Source organism: Tenebrio molitor, chromosome 1 (genome assembly GCF_963966145.1).
Source record: "Tenebrio molitor chromosome 1, icTenMoli1.1, whole genome shotgun sequence".
NCBI lineage: Eukaryota > Metazoa > Arthropoda > Insecta > Coleoptera > Tenebrionidae > Tenebrio > Tenebrio molitor.
Genome location: NC_091046.1, coordinates 34333158 through 34347907, shown reverse-complemented (window position 1 = coordinate 34347907; position 14750 = coordinate 34333158). Strand labels below are relative to the sequence as shown.

Genomic DNA, 14750 nt, shown 5'->3' with positions numbered 1-14750 from the left:
CCTCGCAGGAAATTATTGTTTTATAGACGTGTTTTCAACATTTTTCAACAGTTTTAACGCACAAATACATCTGACACTTTTTCAAAATCTCAAATCAAAAACATTTGTTATGAACGGTAAATTTAATCTCAACAATTTTCTTTTTTATTATTTTTTTTATTTGTCTGCGAGTGCAAGTTACAAAAATTTACAATGACAGGAAGTTCTAATTTTTAAATAAGTGTCTCACTCACATTTTACAATGAATAGGACCATGAATTAGTGGATTTCCCGAAAAATATGAGGCTAAGATATTCTTCAAAACAAAATTTATATTTTCCTTTGGAATGCTCGGTAGAATTTCTACTATTGAAATTATTGTCAATTGTAGTTTGCGAACGAGACATTTGAATTTTAGCTTCTTTTGCAATGGGTTTAGGGTAGATTGTAAAGATTATAATAATGAAGATTTACGATAGTGGTAAGTTTATCTACCTGCTAGTTCCTAAAAAGGGATGCCGAATATCGGTAAAATGCAGATTGTTTGTCCCCCCCTGGAATGAACTGCTCATAGCCGTAAATCTTCATTATTATCTAAATGTTTAATCCACCCAAAACCCATTGCAAGTGAACAAGCTAAAATTCCAATTTCTCATTCCCAAACTATACTAGACCCACAAATTGATCATTGGGGTAACTTAGCCTTCCTCTATCTTAGTAATACACTAATTCCAATAAAGGGTTTTCTTTTTCGAATTTGGATCTCGTAAATGTGACAAGCAATAATCACATCCATGGACTGCCTCCGTTATTTTCATAATTAAGTAGCCACATAAAAAAGCCGTTGCCGCCGTCTCAATTTGAAAATTGGTACTTGGCAAATAAGTAAATGGAGACAATTTTTCTAGTTTTTCCAGAGAACTATCTTGCAAGGTGACTGAAACATTTACATTGGTCCTTAAATCTTGGTAAAATTTTACTACTTGCTTATTCTGCGGCACTCATGATATTACCAGTATGATCTCTCAGTCCTATCTTCCATGCCGCATTTAAAGTGATATCATTGGGTAGATTATGATAAGAAATGTTGACTTTATGTCGTGAACTAATACAACCTTTTTTCTTTGTTTGTGGCATTTTTTAAAGTTTCGACTGCACTTAGTTTTTGAAATTGACAATTTATTATATAATATAAGTATTTTTAGTTGCATATACTAATATATGGGTCACATTCAAGTCGCTAGATGGACATACTATACGGGGAATTTTCAAAAACAGACATTTATCGAATGCGACAGGCCGGATAAGAGACGAGTCTCTTATTAATCTAGGAGGCCGTGCTTGGGTCCTGGGTCATTTAGCCTCTCGTCAGTGGCTCAGTGGCGCCATTTTAATTTTTATGGGATTTTGAATTTGTGGAACTCATACTCTTTTGGTCTTTTGCTTTTATCTATGTCATAGACATTTCGATATTTAGCGCCACTTAGCGCCCATAGACAAATTAACCTTTACGGACGGGGTTAATTTGTCTATGTTGGCGTCGATGGTCGATGTCGTGGTCGATGTGGGTCGATGATCGATGTCCGTTACTCCGTTACTGAATTACTGCCAATGCTGTCATTTAGATTTCTCTCTCTCTCTCTCCCATTCGCGTTCTGCGAGAATTCATTTAACACATAGTCAAAGCACTGGCACAGCGCGCGTTCCCCTCGGTGATCAGAAATTGCGGCGGCCCCAGATATCAGGTTCAAACGTGCAAAATAATAGTTATTTTCGATATAAGGACGCTGTCACATCATTTTCAGGTCTAGTCAGGTCAGCTCAGGTCAGGTTAGGTCAGGTGTAGTCGGCGTTTTAATTTTCAATATTTAAAATCCGCGCTTAAACAGTTAGGGGCGGAGCGTGCTTAGGCTATGTGCTAAATGCATTCTTGCAGGCAAGTGGAGGTTGTTGAGATCCTAGAGTTTGAGGTTATGTTTGTTACTAACATTGTGCGCGTGGAAACAGTAAAAATGCATTTTTCATAATTTTGTAATTCAGAAAAAATGGCAAAGTTGGGAGCCTACTATGGCTTATGTCCGTTAATCGACCATCGAAGCTTATTAGGAATATGTCCAGATGAAGAGAAAGGGGTGGTGCTTGTTACTTTAGGCAAAAACATTGCAGCCAAATATAAGGTTAATTCAAGATATTATTTTTATGCAATGTGTTTATTAAAATGTACTAATAGCTTTCAGATCAGAAGCAAATTTTTAGTTGGAGAACGAAAGAAAAGTTCAGTGCTCCTGTGATCTATGACAAACAGCAATCAAAATATGTAGCAGTTTTTAATGAAACTTTTATACGGTCTTGGAATGGTAATGAAGAATTTTTGGATAAATTAAAAAAGTTCAAGGTATGAAAATATATAGATGCATCAAATGAGATATAAAATATGTTTTGTTTCTAGTTCAGTCAACAGATTCAGACTATTTTCACATGTAATGAGCAAAGTTTTATTGTCTTTAAAGATGGAACTGTAATTCCACTAAATGAAGGCATTGAAAACCATAAAAAAATGATTGCATCAAATGTTATTAATGTGGATTCTGAATATATCAGTGAAGTGATGTATATCAGCCTAGATGAAGCTATATATGTTGGTTTAGTGGTCATATCAAATAAACACACTTATTTGTGTTGGACAAAATTCACACAAGTAGGTCAAGATAAGTTTTACAAAATTTTCCTGCACAGAGAGAAAGCCAATTTAAGAGGATTTGTTTTTCATGAAGATAAATCTACTGTAAATTTTTTGACTTTATGTAAGTATGTGAGCTTATACAATGTAAATGTGAATTAACATGTTATATTTGTGTAACAGGGAGTGATGGTAAAATTTATTCAGCTCCGCTGAAGGACTCAGATTTGGATTCTTCTAACCTAGGTGAATTATTCACAGTGATTGAATCATTAGCTTGTAGGGAATATGTTTCTATGATAACGTTAGATCAAAATTATATAGCCATGTATGGATGTAATTCAAATGAAGAAGGAGCATTACTAATCATTTATAATGTTCAATTCAAAGTAGTTCAGTCAAAACAACCATTTAAATTATTCACAAGTGGGGCAAAAGTCTGGTGTATTGAAGGGAATTTACTTTTCCCTGTGGGCCAGAATCTTGCAGTTATACCGTTTTATTTAGATGCAGAACAGCTGGCAGCCCTTGTAGGTAGTCACAAAGTTGTCGAAAGTGATCCAGATTCTGATGTTTCTATTGTACAAAAGTTACAATTTGTAAATTGGGGATGGGGATTGAAATCAAAGGCAGATGACATTAGAGAAATTGTCCAATTAAAAATTGAAGATTTTGTAACACAAGGTTTCTCTGAAAGTGTAATTTTTGAAACAATTTTGACTAATTTAGAGAAAGCAAAAACTGTTGAGGTACTTTCAGAGTTTTTCACTTATTTTGCAGATATACCAGAAATGTGTTTAGTAAATGTGTTAAAATTAATATTAAATCTGAAACCTCAACAGTTTAAGCAAAACCTTCAATGTAATCTTAAGAATTTTCCTCAAAATTTGCAACCTTTAGAGAGGACAGAATTGCTGGATTTAATTTTAACCAAACGTTTCAATGAATCTTTGCTTTTACCGCACTTACATGCAGTTTTAAACGTTGATGACGTTTTGTCATTATTACAGTACATATACTTTTTGTTATCAGAAGAAGGGCATCCTTTGCCATCCCATAGTTTTGTTGAAACTGAAGCAAAGCTAATTCAGTGGAGCTGTGTATTTTTAGATGCTAATTATCAGAAATTTTTGTTATCTAGAGATGATAAAATTAAAGACGTATTGGTAGCTTTAAGGGATCTCATTAAGGACGAACTTAGTTGTTTTGATGATATGGAATTTGTTGCCTCATTATTACATGAAATAAAAAAAGGAAAATCCATATATAAAACCATACATGTGGTTGGGATGGACTACTCCATTGAAGAGTTTCAGTTGTACTAAGTTGTAAATAAACGTTAATAATAAATTCAAGTTTTTTTAAATTTTTCATCACAGATCATCTAAACTCGGTACAGGTTGCAAAGACACACTTGTCATTTGCAACAGCATTTTTTTTCATATTTTTGAACCAAATAAAGGCACAAAGGGACCAGAAAATCATAGTTTGGGTTGAATATTTTCCATATAAGTACAGTTTTAAAGTAATTTCAAATGACTGCCATAAAAGTGCTGTTGCAAATGACAAGTGTGTTTTTGCAACCTGTACCGAGTTTAGGTAGTCCCGGCCACGGGATTTCGTCAGTCGTTCATTCAACCGACATTAGCTGTAGAACAGGCTTTATATACATATTTCTAACCCCACATTGGAATTTTTGACATGGATGTCAATTTGTCAATCATTTTTATTGTGCGACATAATTTCTGTCACAAAAATTTTGAATGTCAGTCATGACAATAAAGCTTGGGCTACACAAATTTTTGCGAATTGACAGTAAAATAACTGACGAAATTCTGTGGCCGTAACTGTACTTACACCAAGGGCCAGTTTAGACGCAATGACATTTGTAATCTTTGCAACAAACGCAATTAAAAGGGAAAGTCGCTGCTGCGTCTTCTTTTTGTTACCCTTGAAAGTACTCATTTCCCTGCTTCAGAATACCTAACCATTAATTTACTTAAAAATGCATGACAATTGCAACGATGAAAAAAGCAACACTTAGAACAGTAGGATTTATTCACATAAAGCTAAATAGTACAATTTAATTAAATGCAAAATAATTTAAAATGCGTATCTCGTACGAATGTCTTCTAATTTCTTTGAAACTTCAGCAGGAGTCCGATCTAAATCAGAAGCTATGCTTTTCTGTTTCGCGGGTTCCAAAGAATTGTACTGTTCACATAAATCACCATCGATTACATTCTGTAACAAATAAAAAGACATTAACACTTACCCCAAATTAAGGAAATTATAATGTTAATTAATGATTTCAATCAGAAATATAATGACTTTATAATCAATTTCAATCATAAGTCTAGCATGCGGGTGGATCATCATTTTTACTGACCTATTAACCTTTAACTTATCAGATACGGTTATTCAACATTTGTTACATATCACTTACAACATTAAAAAATATATTTACCTTAACTGGATAATAATAACTTCTAAATGAAATGTGATCTCTTCCACACAACGGAGTATTTTCGCTCCTCATGTGCATTTCTAAATGCTGGAAGAAGTCGTGGTCTTCTCTAGACGTAAATGGAACAAGTACGCCCACAGTTCCTGACAAGGTAGTATAAATCAACGATTCCCATCCACCCGGAATTAATGTCGCTTTCTGTAACCACGTCACCGTTTCACCAACGTGGAACGTGGCAATTGTATCGCCTTTTTGTGATGCTCCATTTAAGAGACCTAAATATTTCAAAGTGGGATTAGGTACAACTTCATGTTGATTCGAGACGACTTGTCAACAATGAAACTGTAGCTTGCTTGGGAGATCCGAAAGAATTTACAAAAAAATTCTTCTGGTACTATGAACAAGCTCTTTAATTTCGGGACACATGCGATAAATGTATTTTCAATGGATATGAAAATAATTTGACGTAATGCCCGAGAAAAGTGAACAAGGGGCAAAGCAATTAATTATTCCGAAATACGAACCTCTGTCCCACAGCGATTTATGACCAGTGGGGTCCTCCTCAACGTCGTCACTGACATTCGGCGGCAATCTTAAAATGGCAATGTTACCAAACTTGTCAGCAACGGCAACGGTGTCATAATCGAGAACACTCGTACAAGTAATCCACCGTGGGTGAGTATCATCCGCGAATATGATCAATTGGTTTTCTGCTCTTTTATATCGAACCATGAAAACTGATTCTTGCACGTCCGAAACGAAGATTCTTTTACCCATCGCTTGAATATTTACTATACCATTTGGTATATGCTAAAATAACGAAATTTTTGTCAGCACACCGCACACTCTTAAATAATAAATAAATATTTAGGACTAATTCAGAACTGCAGGATTTCAACATTACTTCAGTTTTATTTTTGTTATCATCATATTTGCAAAATGATAATAAGTTACACCATGAAACTACTTACCTTATTTTCACATTTCCGCAACAATTTCTTTTTTCCCATGTCATATAATCTCAACATTCTTCCTACTCCAGCCAATAGGAGTCCATTGTATGCACAAAGAGCCATTGGGACTTCATCTACAGGTGTACGATGAACGAATTCCAACTCTCGACCTACGGGATCTATTTTGTAGGTATCCAAAAATCCCGTATTACAATGCCTGGGATTCAGTTGAAAATCTTTGGCTATGCCAATGATCAAGAAAAGAGTTTGTTGGGGCTGATTCTGAAACTTGACTAAAACGCTCGACATAGCTGCTTCGTTCTGTTCCAATCGTATTAATTTGTGAGTGATTCCTTGGACGGGATCCATTATCTTCAACGTAGATGCCCACATACCATGTCCCGCTTTAGGAGCAGAAAATACACTTTCAGGTAGATCTTCGTTCAAAAAAGCATCAGCCATTTCTTTGGCTAATTCTTGTTCTTCTTCTCCAGCAGCTTCCTTCATTTCTTCTGCCATTTGCAGTCTCCTTTGTTTTTTTGTCTCTTCAGTATATGCATTGTGTTCAGTCTCTATTATAATTAAATTATTGCTTTCAGGATGAATGATGAATTTCCTCGGTGTATATTCCAGCGGAAACGACACTTGGTTGAAAACAGCGCCGAGTTTTTCTAACGCCAAAATTCTTAAAGTGTTAGTCGATATAGCTACGATGCCTTCTGGACATTGCTCTGAACTGAATCCGGATGCATACTCCAAACTTTCGTAAGACAAAGGTGTTAGGTAAAACCTACTTTGGTAATAATAACTCAACCAGGATCTACTACTCATTGCCAACACAGCTTCTGACTGTTGCATTCTTATCCTGAATAGTTTGACCGGACGCGAACCCAGATACCTCGTTCTTGTATCTGACAATTCTCCAGAAACTGGATCGAGAACGTTACGTAACAGTGCACCATTTTGCAAACCGATGTTTAGATATAACGTGCTGGTGGTACTAGCTGCTGCTGCGTTGTCGGGTTCACGATCTGTACAGCCCATTTCGACAATGCACAAAGACTCGGCGCAAACGGGCAAACCTTGTATCGAACGTGGTGCCAAACAGTCGCTCGGGTCGAGTGAGATGATTCTTACTGTACTGTCAGCTAATCCTACAGCAAGAAACAGAGATAACTGCTCGCCCGGTGCTACATTTGCCAATGCCATACAGACAACATCAGAATTCATTCGTTTTCTTTCTTTATACTCATGTAATTGTCCAGTCTGCAAAAAAAATAACAAGTTTTAAAAAAATACTAAGCCTACTAGGTCAAGCAACACTGTGCTCGGTTTATGTCATAACAAATCTGAAGACTTCGATTATTATATGTATTTTTCAATCACCCATATTTTTTTTCCATTCATTTCACAAAAATGAGCAGAGAATTAATCTCAAAACTCCAAATATGAGACTGCGGGAAATTCAAATCGGAGTGCACTTTGCATTCGTAATGCGGGCGGTATTAATGCTTTAAACGTTTGTTAAAGAACTTTAAACTCAATTACTCTGGGATCAATTGTAACTGTTTCTACTTGATTCACTCCATCACACCACTCAAATGCGACGGAGGCGACAAGGAGAAATTAATATTGCACGGTACTAAAAACAGATGATTCATCGAACTGATACACCTGAGCAGAACCGTGCATTTTGAAAGTCAAAAATAAAAGCAATTACCGGATCCATTTCAAAGTAGGCGAGTTCGCCTCCTGAGAGTGCTATGACGACTTGTCGTTGATTAACGGCGCATTTTACGATTGTTTTCTTCCCGGGAGCTTTCCATTCGTTTACACGTTTATCAGAACATATATGCCGAATACCGCCTGGATACACCTGTTAACAAACAATACAATAATCTTTCAGCAAAAAGAAGCGAAAAAAATTGTTGCACTTTTGGGAAACCCAGCAATAAAATGTTTTTATTAATGGTACTATGAAAGTGCTTTTGTTTTTTGACATTTCAATAATTCTTTAAAAATCAGCATTTTAAAAAACGACAAAAGAAATGCCATAATTGAAAGAAAGCTTCACGGTCTGTACCTGCACTAACGCATCGTCACTCAGAGCAGAACAAGACAAGGTTGGGGTAGTTCCCAGAAAACCGCTGTCTGTCACCTCCTCCACAGTTTCGCCGATAGATAGCACCAAAGTGGCGTTAACGAAAGATACAATAATATAAGCATCATATTCATCTGTAACAAATAAACCACACCTTATAGAATTTAGAACTACAATGTTGTCAATAATATGATGTGAAAACAAAAATCAGTTGCCAATTGTAATCACAGTGAATCAGGTGAAACACGGATAAAAAATGTCATCATTATGACTCTATGACTGTCTATTTCCTTTTCTTCTGCTTAACTCACCTCATCTCATCTAAGGGACAACGCGTAACCCAAACGCCATCTGAAATAAAAAGCGTGGTGTTGAAAAATGTTCAACCACCAGGCTTTATTAGAAATTCATTCAGAATGAATTTCAGAACTAAAAGAACAACATAAGTGCACTTACCATCACTTCTTCTTTTCACGGTCCACACGGCGTTGGGATTACCGGGAAGTTCAGACACAGCCATCTCTGAAACTTCCAGACCGTGCCTTAAAACTCGCAACGAAGATCTCGGCCCTCTCCCGCAAAGCATATACAGCTGAGGCGTGTCTTCACCTGCCAAATCAGCCACGCGACACGACAAAATCGGAGAAAGAGACTCCAATTCGTCAACCAGCACCAAGTTTCTGAGCGAACGTGGCGCAAAGAAGAAGGTGTCACCTTCCTCCAAAGGCATGGCCGAGCTAAATTCTAATTCGTCGTCGTCATCTCCGAGGTGGGCGATTTGGTACAAGTAGCTGTAAAACTGTGTTTAACATTTCTCTCGACAGACTGATCCTTACTTACTGATTTCCAAACTCTGAAGCTACAAACAAGAACCCGGTCTTCAAAACGCACATGGCAGTGGCTACCGGAACTGTGTCAAAGTACTTCAACTTGATTTCCGTCACCATATCTTCATCTGTTTCAAGCGTGATTTTAAAAATGTCACCTTGTTCTGTCTGTGCGAGAAAGAAGAACATCGACTTGGTCTTGTGAGTAGCTGAACAGACGAAGATCATGCCCCTTTCTGGGTCATCTAAATCGTTTCTTCTTCTGGGGATTGGGCATCTTATATCATGTTGGTCGCCCAAGTTTTTATATGTCAAATAATTCTCTGAGCAAATTAACACTCCTGAAGGACCGTCGTCACCGCCCGGCACGGTAACTAAGAAATTTGCGTGTTCCTCCAAAGGTTCTGAATATTTGCGAACAACGTGATTAACGCCAAGATCGAGTTCATAGAATGTTAATGTTTGTTGAGTTTTCTGTGCCGCTTCTCCAGTTGGGTCCGAATCAGCTTCTTCATAGTCGATTTCGAGGCACGCGAACATGGGATTATCATATCCAACGTCTACGCCTACCATGTGGTAGACGAGGGTGTTGCTCTTGTGCGCCTCGAGGGGTGACGAGATTGTCAAACGAGCCTGGGCATCTCTGTTCAAGATGTATGCTAGTTTTTGTTTTTCAACAGCGCCAATCATTACAGCTCTCCCTCGCGGATCCGTGGCCAAGTACTGTCCTGGCACTATTCGTCTAACACCAGATTTACCAAATGTTTCCTGGTGAACTTTTTCAAAACCATTCTTGGCAGGAATATATTCTAATATAACGATTCTTCCCGAATCAGATCCCACTATGACATAATCTTTCGTTCCGCCGGTTAGACGAAACGACATTAAAGAACGTATTACTCCAAAGATTTCTACTGTTAGGAGAGTGTGTACTTTGCCAGTGTTTGGGTCTGGTCTCAGCACTTCCAAGCTTTTGCCACGTGAAATGACTATTTCTTGCATTTTTGTGCCCGAAAAGTTGCCATGGATGGCGTGGGTGATAGCGGTTGCTCTTTGCAACGTTATGTTGTAGAGATACATTTTGATAATGCACCTACAAGTAAAATGCGTGTCACAACCTCACAACATAACCTTACATACAATTTAGAAAAAATTGTGGGGCGCTAAAACCAGGCTAGTGATTATTAAAATAACCGTAGCCAACGATGCGGTGTGCCCTATTATTTAGCACAGTTTACGACCTGTACGTATACCATACATAGGTACAGGAGATACCATAGTGCATAAATTCTAAGAAGTTATACGTTTGTTTAAAATAAAAAATAATCACTTGTAAACTTTACTGATATTGTAATAAAAATAAATGTATTTACCTGAAGGCTGGATGGTCAAGATTTTCTTAGATATTTTCGTAAAAATCAACGAATCATGTTTCACATTCTCCTTAGTGCTCTGATTAAATAGTTCACATATCGCTTTCGTTTTGTTTTACAAACTCTTTATCGTTGTACACTTTGGCTTATTAATTTATCGAATACTCAAATTTAAAAATATAATCAACAAACCTGTAAGCTGACTGCACGCATCAACAATGGCGAAAACGATCAACCGGCATTTGTGGCGTGCTGCCGACGGATGCCGATTGATGCCGATGCGATGTTTGTTTCCAAACCATAGATAACCGGCGCGCCTTTTGCGAGAATGCATTTAGCGCACAGCTAAAGCACTGGCACAGCTGCGCCGGCGCGTGATCAAAAATTGCGGCGGCCCCAGATATCACGTTCAATCTTTAATCAATGTTCAAACGTGCAAAATAATAGTTATTTTCGATATAAGGACGCTATCACATCATTTTCAGGTCAGGTCAGGTCAGGTGTAGTCGGCGTTTTAATTTTCAATATTTAAAATCCGCGCTTAAACAGTTAGGGGCGGAGCGTGCTTTGGCTATGCGCTAAATGCATTCTCGCTTGCCGTTTGCGCTTGACGCTTCAATCACAGAACACCTAAGCTTCATGGATTTTCATGGCTTGAACTACAGCGACAGAATAGAATCAATTGATTCTATTCTGTGCTACAGCCCCCACACACATAGATAAACCATGAGATAAAATAACACATCGGGTATAGCGCCATCTACTGATAACAAGTTTTAACCACAATAGAATGGTTTAAAAATTGAACTTGTGAGCCACAGACAGTTAAACTATAGTAAGACGTCGCATTGCTACCCAATTTTTGGAAACACGATTCCAGCGCGGCGCGAGCAGTTGGCCGAACTAATTTTATAAAGCATGCTTGATGGAGTTGTTTAACTTAATAATTTTGTCCTCATTTAATGTTAATTTCAAATGTAAAATGTATTTAAAATATACGTTTTATTAATTATGTGTAATAAAAAAATTAACAATAAATGAATTAAATTAAAAACTGGAACCAACAAAAATTAATATTCTGAAAAATTCACATTTTCTTCGTAAGTAACATGTCTGACGATTTTTTCTTTCAAATTCTCTTCTTACGTCCAACAATTTTGTTCGGGAACAACGTATTTATGTATCCTCGAGTGTTGTGTACTTGAAAAGCAATTATTTTTGACATAATATACAGTATGTCCCCTGGTTGAGTTTACAAGAGAGAATTTTTTTTATTTTTGATTTTACGCAAAAACTTCAAAGGAATAACATTTTTTGCTTCATTTGAGACCCCCATTTCTGTTATTAAAAAGTCTTTTTCAATATAGATGAAAACATTAAAATAAAAGAAAATTCTGAAAAAATATTTTACTTTCTTTTTTAAATCAAACTATAATTTGATATAAAACTATTCTATTAACTCTGCGCCATTTTCTGTACCTAATTCAACCCTATATCGAAGTTTAAGCTTCCGAACACCGGTCCAATACTGGATCAAGTAGATTCTTTGTTCTAAAGACAACATGTTGAAATAGTAATAAATTAACAATAATTAACAAATTTTAACAGAAAATGTTAATCTAAGAATGCACTACACTAAATCAACAGGTACTGAGATTTTAATAACGGAAATGGGGGTTTCAAATGAAGCAAAAAATGTTATTCCTCTGAAGCTTTGCGCAAAATCAAATTTTTTTTTTCCTCTTGTAAACTCAATTCGGGGACATAGGTACTGCGTATACCCTGTTTTAAAATCCGCTGAAATTTTGGTTGGTGAAAAACTTCTTATTGCCGCAATCCACGTGATTTTTTCAATGTCTGAAGATGGAAAAGCAAAAAATGTAAATTATTTACGGCCCCGGCAATATATGTTGATTTGCAGGCAGATATTTTGCATTTAAATTTTACTTTACCCATTACTCTCCCACTTATGCCGAAAAATAAGTATGCAAATATTTGTACTCTTTTTGTTACCGGGAACCGGGGGCACACACTATTGTTTGGTTTCTTTTTGTCTTGAAACTATAAGTATAACTTTATTAAGAAGTCAGTTTCACCACTTAAGTTTTTACCTTTCTTAAATTACGTAGCATAGGTATTCACAAATTGCCCAAAAAGTTGAAAATTTTTATTCTTTATTGTTTTCTTATTGACAACTTCTCAATACTAAAAAGGTTGGATATTATAATTACTTAATAAATTAATACATGCCACAAATTCTTACCTTTTTATTCATAAAGTCTTATTCCTTTAATACATTTTAAATTTTTTCAGAAAAGTGTCACATTTGACAAATATTTTTGACTGTTTTAAATACAACGGTAATAATCGAAATTTTACGAATAAATACGACGAAGTGTTTTGGCCAAATGCGTGCGGAGCAGCACTGTCGAAGCTATTCCAACTTTTTATATGGGATTGAAGTGTCTTACTATAGTTTAATGGTCTGTGTTGTGAGCACTGAGCATTTTGACACTTTTCCAGTTTTATTTGTGGAAATTATGGCACATAATAAAGCAAACTATTCTATTCTATTCTAACAAATTATTAGTTTGTTTGGAAAGTTTGGAAGTTTAACCATATACCTAATTACCGACTTTTTCAAAAACTTTTGCAGTTTCTCTTCTGCGATTTTTTTTTTCAAATAGATTTGAAAAGATCAAAACAGGTAAAGATATGTGACAGATGAAATAGAACCTTTGAAATCAGTGGTATCTTTGGAAAAATGTGAGTTGTGTTTGTTGTTTTCCTAGAGCACAACACATCACCTCGATAGCTTTCTTGTCCCAGTTCAATTAGTAGAATTTTTCTACCACATTTATCTTGTTTGCCTGAATCTGTCTTATTTTATAGGGTCTCGCCTGTCGCCACAAACCCGGCCATTTATCGTTGAGTCAACTCGCGGCTCGTTAGCCATCTCAAACTCGTGCCTTTTCTCCACCATTGGCCCAGCCAAACTTACTCATTCATAACTTTCGAACCTTCAACGGAAAATCGTCAAATTTTTGCGAATTTCTTCTTTCACCCTCCTTCCCAGCGCCCTATTTTCTATCTCGCGAAATTAATAATCGCGAATTAACTTCGCAACAGCAATCTAGCGTTTCGACTCGGCTTCTCAGAATTTTGCCGAATCGCCTCACTTTTTCAAATTTGCCCGAGCAGAAGGTCCGTTTCGAAAATTTTGTTGTCTCGGAAACAAATTCACATAAAAATGGAACGACAAGTTAGTGTAAATGTGAGAAAGCACTTAAAAATAAAGCACCCCACAATAGTTATCGAACCAAATCCTGCACAAGTACAACATGAAATAAACCTCGGTGAGTATAGTTACGAGTATTATACCTAATATTATGTAGTTATATCGCAATTAGTTAATCGTTTAGTTGTTTGAATAGTTACCCATTAATGTTTTCACTTTTCTATTCAATTCGAACTTGCTCTAATAATTAGTTTTATTGTCTCTTGTTCATAACTCATAAGTATCGAGCGATCAAATTAATTTGTAATCGAGTCATCCATGGATTTGAATCCGCATATCTTTGCGACTGATACAGCGTGATCAACAATGACTGAGTCTGTTGGCAATGAAACAATTGAAAAATATTGGTGTTTTTCTGTTTTGTAATTGGCACTGACCGGATGTTTTAACTTGACACGACATTTAAAAAAAAATTGGTTATGTCGGGTATGTTTATGCTACAACGTGATCAAGAATGACTGAGTCTGTTGGTAACAATGAAAATTTGAACGATTTTGGTACCACTGTAATCTAAACGCATTTCCGGTTGTCAGCTTTGACAGGCGAATTTGACGTTTACCATCAAAGGGTCATTTTTGTATTAGCGTAAACATACCCGACATAACATAATTTTTTTTTAATGTCGTGTCATGTTAAAACATCCGGTCAGTGCCAATCACGAAACAGAAAAACACCAATATTTTTCAGTTGTTTCATTGCCAACAGACTCAGTCATTGTTGATCACGCTGTATTACAAAAATGACCCTTTGATGGTAAACGTCAAATTCTCCTGTCAACTCTGTCAAAGCTGAGAACCGGAAATGCGTTTAGATTACAGTGGTACCAAAATCATTCAAATTTTCATTGCTACCAACAGACTCAGTCATTCTTGATCACGTTGTATGTCGAGATCTATAATGCATTCATTTTTGTAATGACGAACTAACTGGAACTTTTTTTTTGTTAGATTTTTTTACAAAATAAATGAAAATTAGACAGTTGGCAATGATTTAAATTGTCATATTATTGTCACTGCCAAAATGAATGAATTTCCAAAACGGAGTAAAGCATCAATAAGCAAGCAGACAAACT

At 36.2% G+C, this 14750-nt stretch overlaps 2 protein-coding genes across 4 annotated transcripts; one reads left to right on the top strand and one right to left on the bottom strand.

Annotated features, from left to right (window-relative positions):
* The first annotated feature begins 1657 nt into the window (after nt 1–1657).
* LOC138140546 (nucleolar protein 11) lies at nt 1658–4009 on the top strand. Its single transcript, XM_069061630.1, has 4 exons — nt 1658–2156; nt 2210–2374; nt 2429–2783; nt 2843–4009. Exons 1-4 carry the CDS (start codon nt 2025–2027, stop codon nt 3982–3984), a joined length of 1794 nt encoding a protein of 597 aa, XP_068917731.1. The 5' UTR covers nt 1658–2024; the 3' UTR covers nt 3985–4009.
* Nucleotides 4010–4699: 690 nt separating this feature from the next.
* Nucleotides 4700–10664, bottom strand: Sf3b3 (splicing factor 3b subunit 3). Of its 3 annotated transcripts, XM_069061623.1 has the most exons (9): nt 10381–10661; nt 9021–10100; nt 8637–8971; nt 8163–8314; nt 7800–7955; nt 6098–7345; nt 5651–5936; nt 5127–5401; nt 4700–4903 (listed from the first exon to the last, which is right to left on the bottom strand). In XM_069061623.1, the coding sequence occupies exons 2-9, from the start codon at nt 10085–10087 to the stop codon at nt 4763–4765; spliced, it is 3660 nt and encodes a 1219-aa protein (XP_068917724.1). In that variant the 5' UTR covers nt 10088–10100; nt 10381–10661; the 3' UTR covers nt 4700–4762. The 3 variants fall into 3 exon arrangements, with proteins under 3 accessions (XP_068917724.1, XP_068917725.1, XP_068917728.1); XM_069061624.1 differs by lacking the exons at nt 4700–4903; nt 5127–5401; nt 5651–5936; nt 6098–7345; nt 7800–7955 and adding an exon at nt 8492–8574 and having other exon boundaries at nt 8174–8314; nt 10381–10664; XM_069061627.1 differs by lacking the exons at nt 4700–4903; nt 5127–5401; nt 5651–5936; nt 6098–7345; nt 7800–7955 and adding an exon at nt 8492–8531 and having other exon boundaries at nt 8174–8314; nt 10381–10664.
* Between the last annotated feature and the right edge of the window lie 4086 nt (nt 10665–14750).

Coding starts and splice junctions, on each gene's coding strand:
- LOC138140546 (XM_069061630.1), top strand. CDS start 2,025: ATGGCAAAGTTGGGAGCCTACTATGGCTTATGTCCGTTAATCGACCAT. Junction 2,375..2,428: donor ATAAATTAAAAAAGTTCAAG/GTATGAAAATAT, acceptor TTTTGTTTCTAG/TTCAGTCAACAGATTCAGAC. Junction 2,784..2,842: donor TGTAAATTTTTTGACTTTAT/GTAAGTATGTGA, acceptor TTTGTGTAACAG/GGAGTGATGGTAAAATTTAT.
- Sf3b3 (XM_069061623.1), bottom strand. CDS start 10,087: ATGTATCTCTACAACATAACGTTGCAAAGAGCAACCGCTATCACCCAC. Junction 7,346..7,799: donor CCTACTTTGAAATGGATCCG/GTAATTGCTTTT, acceptor TTTTTTTTGCAG/ACTGGACAATTACATGAGTA. Junction 4,904..5,126: donor GTTATTATTATCCAGTTAAG/GTAAATATATTT, acceptor TATTTGTTACAG/AATGTAATCGATGGTGATTT.